The 9,288-nt window shown below is 42.8% G+C and overlaps 1 protein-coding gene across 1 annotated transcript in view; it reads left to right on the top strand.

Annotated features, from left to right (window-relative positions):
* The first annotated feature begins 2,930 nt into the window (after positions 1 to 2,930).
* PDE7A (phosphodiesterase 7A) overlaps positions 2,931 to 9,288 on the top strand; it is a 129,137-nt gene continuing 122,779 nt past the window's right edge. The window contains exon 1 of the mRNA XM_012663172.1: positions 2,931 to 3,076. Within this exon, the coding sequence (XP_012518626.1) occupies positions 2,939 to 3,076 (138 nt within the window). The 5' untranslated portion in view covers positions 2,931 to 2,938. The remainder of the gene's footprint in view (positions 3,077 to 9,288) is intronic.

Raw genomic sequence — 9,288 nt, forward strand, 5'->3', positions numbered from 1 at the left:
AGCAATCCTCCTGTTTCAGTCTCCCAAGTATTTGGGACTATGCCACCACGCCCAACTTGTGATGAACATGTATAATCCATTGCCTTTACACAGACTACCCTCTATAAAGTGGGTGGGCCTCATCCTGTCATTGAAGGCATTAAAAGATTGAGGGTTCCTAAGGAAGACTCAATTCTGACTCAAGACTCCAACATAGAAACCCTGCCTGAGTTTTCAGCCTGTTGGTCTGCCCTGCTGATTTCAGACTTACCAGCCCCCATAACTGTGTGAGCCAATTTCTTAAAATAACTCTCTCTCTATACATATATCCTATGGGTTTTGTTTCTCTGGAGAACCCTAATGCACTCCCCAACACAAAGAACACTGTAAGCAGTTGAAGCTCTGGTCTTGACATACTTCATGGTATGGCAGAAAACGCACAGCTCTGAAATCACAGACCACAGAGTTCACTGGGGCGAATGACTTACGGTCTTGGAACCTGATCCCTCATCTGTAGAATGGGGATAAAATTACCTTGACTTGTGTGGCTATTGTGTTGGGTAAAGTTAAACATTGCATGTAGCATACATGTATGGTTCTTGGCTCATAGTGGGTGCATGGTAGTAACCTAGTAAGTTTAAGGGAGATGCATTGTTTAGTTACCTACTTAGTGCTAAGTCTCATTAAGTAATTTAATCAACCTGGGTCTCTTGGATGTTATTAACTGTGACATAGTATTTTATTTGACACACACTGTCACAACAATATCACCTTCTGGGTGGGTGGTTAGATATACACAGAATTCAAACATTATTTGAGTTAGTTCTTGCCACTTATCTGTGTAAGGTCTAGGGTAAGTTTGTTTCCATGAGCCCACTTTCAATTGAGATGCTAATATTAATAATTCCTTCACAAGGTTTTTGTGAGAAGTAATGTGATAAAATAAGACAAATTGCTCAGCATAATCCCAAGCACACAGTAGATGCTCAACACATCTACTACATGATGGGGAAATAATTAGGATTTGAAAGATGAGTTGGATCAATTGTTGCACTAAAGGGAAGTTTGCCATCTTGTGAAGACAAAATCCACAAGACCACAGTGGGGATTCTATTTCTTTTAATAGTGGAGAGCAGACAAGTAGAAAAATACCCACTGAGGTACTATAAAGTTTTAACAATATAAAAGAAACAGATGCCATGGGAAGTCTTGCAGGCATTTGCTCATTTAACGCATCATGTACATTTGGTACCTGATCTCATCATCGGTAGAGGCGGTGCCATCGGTAGTGGCACTTTCAAAGGCCTGCCACCTTGCCAGTGGCTAGTCATCCCAAATAAGTGGAAGGGTGGGTGCCTTGAGAATTGAGCCAAATCATCAATTTTGCCAGCAGGGAAAAGCTTGTTCAGGCTGAAGTCCCAGAAGCTGGAATGCATTAGAAACAATCAGTTGGTGCTGAAAAGCATTGACAGTTTGGGGAGAAATGTGACAAAACCAACACACAAATTACATATCTAGTTACAAAACACACACAAATTACATATCTAGTTACAAAACACGTCAAGAGCTCTTTACATTCTCCTGCTTTCTAAAAATCAAAAGCCGACGAACAAAAACCGCTTTTTATAGAAAGGCAAGCAGTCTCCTTTTTCCCCTTTGTCTTCTCAGTATCATCCTTTACCACTTTTTTCATTGCAAGACTTTTCTCGGTCTTGGTTTTTTCCCTCCACTTCAGACCCCCTCTTCACTCCCGAATGCTCGGCTCCCCTCTCCGCCTCTCGGGCTCGGTATGGCCCCGGGGCCGCACCTGCCTGGGGAGCGCTCGAGCCCGACCCCGCCAAGGGACGGGCAGTGACGTAGAAGGAAGGCTGGTGCCGCGCGGTCCGCTGACGTCACTGCCGCAGTGGTCCGGAGCGAAGCCCCACAATGGGAATTCAAGGAGGGAAAGCCGGCGGTGACCCCACAGTCAGGGCTTAGCGCTGCAAGTGTGCCTCGCGCTTTGGGTTTCTGGGTTCCGCAGGCCGGAATGGTGCCTGTCGCTGGGGCTGAGCTGACTCCACACCCTCAGCGCGCTCGAACCTAAAGTTTAGCGCTGAGGGGGATGCTCCCAAATGATGGGGCCGCATGCGCACGCGCCTTGGGTTGCGGGGCGGTCGGGGGGGAGGGAGCTGCGGGCTGGGATGGGGTCTGCAGGATGAGGTTGGGGAAGGCGGAAGGTGCGTGGCGGGAGGAGACCGGGACTGCGCGCCGAGGCGCGGAACAGGATGAAGGTTACTCACGCCATCCGCCGCTAGCCCGTCTCCCTGGGCGCTGCGGCGGCACGGGGCGCTGGGCCCGCGGCGCGGCGTCGTGACGTCACGCTGGCGGCGGCCGTGGTTGGCGCAAGGTCCGCGGCTGCAAAGTGTGAATTACGCCGGGCTCGCGCCGGCGGCGGAGTGAAGTCAGGCTCCGGGGGAGGGGAGGGGCAGGACTCCCGCGGCGGCGGCAGCGGCGGCGGCGGCGGCTGTGGCGGCCCGAGCTGGTCGCTGGTCCTGATCCCCGCGCGCCCTGGGTCTGGCCGCTGGTTCCAGTCGTCTTTTCTTGCACTGCGTTGCTCCGTCCTTGCTCCACTCGTGCTCTGCTGTCCCCCGGACCCTCTCTTCTCGGCCGAGGAGACCTGGGACCGCGGGTTCCCGCTCCGACTTTGCCTTTGCTGCTCCCGCTTGCACCCCGTCCCCCCTCGCCCGGAGTCGGGCGCGCGCTGGTCCTCGTAGTTGGCGCCGCAGCGCCTTCCCACCGGCAGCCCGGACGGAGGGCTGGGGTGGAGGAGGCGTGAGCGCGGCTTCCCGGCCCGGGGTCGCCGTCCGCCCGCCCTGCCCCCGCCTCGGCCCGGTGCCCCCGAGCCGCGGCCCCCTCCCAGCGCAGGGGCCGGCGGCCGCGGCAGGGCGGGCGCCGCGCGGAGGCAGGGCGGGCGTATTCAATGGAAGTATGTTACCAGCTGCCGGTGCTGCCCCTGGACAGGCCGGTCCCCCAGCACGTCCTCAGCCGCCGAGGAGCCATCAGCTTCAGCTCCAGCTCCGCGCTCTTCGGCTGCCCCAATCCCCGGCAGCTCTCACAGGTAATCGCCGCCACCGGAGGCCCACACTTGGGGGATTCTGTCTTTTGTTTCCCTCTGCCCACCCATCTTCACCTCTGCGACCCCCCCGCCCCCAGCCCTAGCATTGTCCATTGTTTGGGGATTTCTAGGCTGGCTCCTCGATTCGAGAGCCTTTTAATATTCGCAGCTGCCCACCCTCAGCCCTCCGGTCTCCTCAGAACCTCACCCCAGTGGGCTCTGGAATCCCTTCAGACCCTCCCCAGGCCCGTGACCCTCCGTGCCCAGCAGTTGAAGGCGCAGGAATGATTTTCTCTTCGCTTTTTCCGTCTGGAAGTTGGGTCCCCCTTCCTTAGCTGTGACCCCCGAGCACACCTGTTCACCCCGCCTTCCGACATACCTGTCCCCCCCTCCCGCCCATACCTGTTCGCGCCTCTCTTCCCCCAGCTCCCGAGCGCCCCGCGGTGATCGCATGGTCCTGCGGTTCTTTCTGAACAATAGGCCTAGATGCCCCGTTGCTGTCTTTTTCCCGACTCCTTCGTTTCTGTGAATGGGCCTTAAGTGGTATCAGAGGAACAAGTCCGCAAAGTTCACAGCGAGGAATCAGTTTTGTTTTTGATAAGGAGAAACTACTGATGAGCACTCACGGGAAGACTTTGTTTTGAATGGCCCAATACCATTTGCTCCTGAGAATTTGTTCTGTGGTGATGCCGTTGGCCCAACTCCTTAGTTCTGACTAATTTTAATTGCCAGACTTAAAACGGGGAGGCAAAAATAATTTTGTTTGCATCTGAACTGAGTGCCCTCACTTTCTGCTGCCTGAAGTTACGTGTTCATGATCACTTTTTAAATTAAATATATTTTTCCTGTTAATATATTAACTTTTTTGGGAGTATATTTTCTCTCTCCATTTATATTGTATCTTGAGCAAGATCCGTATTTTTTTTTTTTGCAGGCACAGCACTTAGCAGAGATTTTGTTTTTAATAGGTGTCCAGTAGATACTTCTCATTTGCTTCTTTGCCTAAAGTGTTGGTAGACAGTTGGGTTTCTCTTTGAACCCTTTTTATTTAAACTCAGACTTCTTTCACAGCACAAAGTGGTATGCTAATGAGGTCATTGCAGACTTGTAAAAATTACAATATTGAGCGGTATTTAAAATAATATTACATAGTTATTTATTTTGCAGATTAGATCTGCGATCTTCCTTTCTTCCTTGTTAGTATTGCTTAAAGCATTTTCAGGTTCCAGAATTAGTGTTGAAAGGATATTAATGCACTACTGAAAGAGGTTTTTATTACTAGTAATTAAAGGCTTTTAATGATAGTAACTTTTTTCACTTTTAAATATTATTTTACTTCCTTAGGTCAACAGGCACATGACTAATAACCCATTTCCAGTTTTGTCTAAATAATAAAGGCAATCACTGATCATTTATAAAATCATAAGATACCAATAAAATTTTTGTGCTCCCTGAGGAGAAAATGAATGAGAAGGAAGATTCCAAGGGATTAAAAGAAGGCTGATGCCAGGGGTTTTACCTGATGTCTTAATTAATCCACAGAGACCAATTTTAAGCTCTACTCATTCTTGACTCATTTTCTAGCCTTAGGTTTAAATGGGTAATGGAATTTAAAAGATGTGATTGTGGCAGATAAAGCTAATATTGTAGAGTTACACCACATTTTACTGACAACCTTTAAAGCTTTTTAAAAATTTCTAAACCCCGAAGTGAAGTATACAGGAACTTCTTAAACTTGGGCAGAAATTTTCCTGAATTAACACTTTTTTCTGATTAACATTATGATGAAGGTAAACTTACCAGGATGCTGAGATAGATGTATTTATCATTATCAAGAATATGCATATCATTCAGTGATAAAGCATAAGTTGACATTGATTTCTTTAGGGCTAGATGGGAATTTGTAATAGCAAAAGAGGAGACAGAAAGCCTTGGAATCTTATTCAGAGCTCTCTAAAGTAAGTATTTGGTTAAATGAAATGCTTTCTTTAGGAATTTATAGTTCCTAAGCCTAAAGGAGCAGAAACTATAAAAATTTTAGATGATTTTGTAATTTCATTGAACAGACTTAAAAAAAAAATTTTTCCTTTTTTAAAGACAAAGTAAGTTTTTCTGTTTTAAAATATGTTCAAAAGTAGCAGTCTTTTTCATTTTTTATTTTCCATAGTATTGGAGCCCAGCTTGTAGTAGGTACTTAATAAATATTTGTTGAGTAAGTGAATAGGTAAATGAAATTATCTCTGAGCATCAGCTTTAAATATGTAAACAGTGTAAAGGCATCAAGGTATAGCCCTGACTCATTTATCCCAAACTTGGTTGGGGACTTGTAACTACACACTCTTAACAGATCCAGGAAAAAGCAGAAAAGTCTCTGAGCAGCCGAAATGGATTTGGAGATCCTTTCAAAGCATGTGTTTTAGGCAAATTCTGACAAGCTTGTTTTCCAAGTAGGCACAAATTTGACGTGAGGTGGGAGGCTGCAAGAGTCTGTTCACACTGATAGCAGCAAAGGTTGACAGCTAACACCAAAAACCAGGCATCAGAAGAAAAACTCCTCAAAGCCAGCAACTTTTAAAAAGGCACCCTGGGAACATTTAGTTTAGGGGCTTGAGGGTGGTACAACACAATAATTATTAGAATAATGTTCAACAGAGTCTGTTTTTAAAAGTTAACAGATTTGTACTGTTTTTTAGAAAAAGATTTCCATGCCAAACAGTTTAAGTGTTGGTGCTTAAATGGACAAGCTTGAGTTATCTGGAAAATTCATTTATGTGGAACACCAGCTCTTCCAAGGATGCCAAGTAAATGAGGCATTAACTTTTTGTTTTAAACCAAATCTATACTTTAATACTTTTTCAAATGGTTAATAGGAGTTTCTTTGAATTAATTTGAATAATAAGGATAATAAATGAAGCCTGTTCATTGCCGTTTTTGGATATCTGTTGTCAATAGCTCAGTTTAAAGATTTGTCTTTCAGAATAAAGTTCTTATTTGGAAAAAAATATTGTGAAGGCAGAAATTGTGTCTTTTTCATCACTGTATTCATGTGCTTTGCATAAGTAGATGCTTGGTAAATGTGGAACTTAAGTTAGTGTATTGATGGGCATGCCAAAGCACTGCATTTGGGATTATTTCAGTCTGATACAGCCAGATTTTTCTATACACTGGAAACAAACCTTATTTGGGTGGGAGATTTGAGGTTTAATTTTAAAAATCTTATAAATCTATGATATGTATTATTATTGAACAAAATATTGGGATCTAACATGTAAACATGTTTTTAGTACAGTAATAAGCTAAATTTGATTTCTAATTTAACGTTTGTCTTTTTTTAAAGAAACTATTTCACAAATATTTACTCAGAGCACCTTTTGTGAGTGAGCCTGCATGTGTTAGGTGTTGAGAAAATATAAAGAATTACAGGTTTAGCATCTCTAACGCAAAAATCTGAAATCCAAAATGTTCCAAAATTCAAAACTTTCTGAACAATGACATGGAGACTGAAAGCTTGCTATTTGTTGTTGGCTGTTAAAAGCTGACACAGGTGTTCTGGTGATGCTACTTACCCTGAACACATTACTTTTTCACTTTATTGATAGTATGTCATATTCTTTACTGTTAAGTAGTTAGGTGTGAATAAGTGTAAGAAAATCATTGCTTATTGGTAACATACAAACTCAGAGTCAGGAATGATGATGATGCCAGACAACCACAGATTGCCTACGTGGGTGGTTGAGATAGTGACACCTTCGCTTTCTTTGTTTCATGCATAAAAATTATTAAAAATATCATATACAATTACCTCAGGCTATGTGTATAAGGTATATATGACACATAAATGAATTTCATGTTTAGACTTGGGTGCCATCCCCAAGATATGTCATTATGTATATGCAAATATTCCAAAATCTGAAAGAATTCAAAATCTGAAACACTTATTCTCCAAAACGTTTTAGATAAGGGATACTCAACTTGTAGGTTTTTTAAAAAATTACTTTGTAAGCCTGTCAACCTAACCAAGTTTTCCTTTGTATGCATTACCGCCCTCATACATAAACATTTTTCAACTGTAGTCATTATGTCTATTCTCCCACCTCTTTAGCAGTGTTCTTAATATATGGCAAATTATCAAGGTCTTATATGTGCCAGAATAGTTCAAAACTGGTTGGATAAAAGTTGTTTCCTCCTTCAGGAAACTTAGAGTATTGTGATGTGAAAAATGGTATGATTATCTATGGTGTAATTATTTTATTGGAGTTATCAAGGTGTAATGAGACTACAAGAAAGGTATACCTAAACTTCTGGGTTAAATCAGGGCAAGTTGTTGAGGCTTAGGCCAAGGACCAAAGGTTAAGCAGATGTTTCTAGACAAATGGGTGAATGTAGGGAGAGGAGAGAAGATGGTCCACGTGGATATGTAGATCAGTGCAGTCTGATAGAACTTTCTGTGAGGATGGAAATGTTCTTTGCACTATCCAGTATGATATTCACTAGCCATACGTAGCTAGTGAGCACTTGAAATATGGCTAGTATGACTGAGGAAATGAATTTTTAGTTTAGGTTTATTTAAATAGCTACATATGGCTAGTGGCTACTGTATTAGCAGAGCAGATGTATAGTCTTAATGAACATTAGAGTGATGTCATGTTGATCTATCACCAACACATTCTCTGAATGTTGAATGTTTATGTTTTCAGGTTTTTGTTGTATGCAAAACTTCATTTAATAAATTCTGTCATGCATGTTTAATAAAGTCTTTACAATCACTAGGTTGGGTTGAAAGGTAAGAACATTTTTTGATTTTCTCAAAAGGCTCTATTCCTTTATAATACCATGATAAATGGTCATATCCCTTTCATCTCCAGTCATATATTATTAGATATTATTTTATAAACATTTTGCTACTTTAGTAGATGTACTGCAGTACCCTGAGCTTGTTTTAAATTGTAGTAAGCAAGAGTATGCCTTCTGAAGTGTTGTTTGTGCTATTTGCATTCCCTCTTTTGTGAATTTTTTTTTTTGAGACAGGGTCTTGCTCTGTTGTCTGCTGGGCTAGAGTGCAGTGACCTCATCATAGCTCACTGCAACCTCAAACTCCTGGCTTCATGTAATCCTCCTGCCTCAGCCTCCCAAGTAGCTGGTACTACAAGCATACACCACCCCACCTGGCTTATTTTTTCTATTTTTTTGTGGAGACAGGGTCTCACTATGTTGCTCAGGCTTGTCTGGAACTCCTGACATCAAGTGATCCTCTCACCTCAGCCTGCCAAAGTGCTGGGATTACAGGTGTGAACCACCGCACCTGGCCTTTTGTGAAATTTCATTTGTATATCCTGTGCTCACTTATAAGGGCTCTTAATATCCAACATCAGTTTGTAAATGGACATTATGCCAAATTACTGTTAGCCATACTAGTTGCCTCTTTATAAAGCTACATACAGAAGCCGATACAGAGGTTAGTGTGGACAGTCAGTGGGATACCTCAAGGGAAGTGGTTATGTCTCCCTGCCCACTCCCAAAACACCTGTTTTGTTAGGACCTTGGTTTCATTTCTGCTTTCAGAAATGCTTCATACTTTGATTTAAATTTAATACTATCATACTTTGGCTTTTACTTCTGAGCTACTATATATTATATTTCAAATATATGCTCAAACATAATATAAATCTATATTGTACTTGGAGTGAGAGTGTAGTTCTGATTGAGTAGTAGGGTGTTCAAATTGCTATTTTATAGTTTGTCAGGAACACATTCAGTAGGGGATACGATTTGTATGCCCAGATTTTGCTGCTTTATTGCTAAGCCTAGAGTTCCATCAGCTGTATGTACTGTCTACTCAGGAATTCTTTTTTAAACACAAATTTCCTGCAGGAGGTAAAATATTATTATGCCCTTCCCAGGAGTTAGGAAGATAGAGGTTGGGCAGAAAGAGGGAGAGGTGCCATCCATTCTCTTCTAGGTATTTTTCAACTTTTTCTTTTCTCTTCCTTCAAAAAGGACCAGAGCAATTTTAGAGAATTTGGGTTCTTTTCTGAGGATGGATAGATATAAGGACAAGATTGGGAAGGGAGGAGCTGAAGAAAGAGGAAGTGGATAAAACTGAGCTCATTGACATTTTTGCCTAGGATCATTAATAGTCATTTAATTGAACCAAAAACACCTAGTAAATTTAGATAATGAAGAAGCCTTATTGCATGCACATACTCTTAGGGAAT

The sequence above is a fragment of the Propithecus coquereli genome, unplaced genomic scaffold, assembly GCF_000956105.1.
Source record: "Propithecus coquereli isolate 6110/MARCELLA unplaced genomic scaffold, Pcoq_1.0 Scaffold8, whole genome shotgun sequence".
NCBI lineage: Eukaryota > Metazoa > Chordata > Mammalia > Primates > Indriidae > Propithecus > Propithecus coquereli.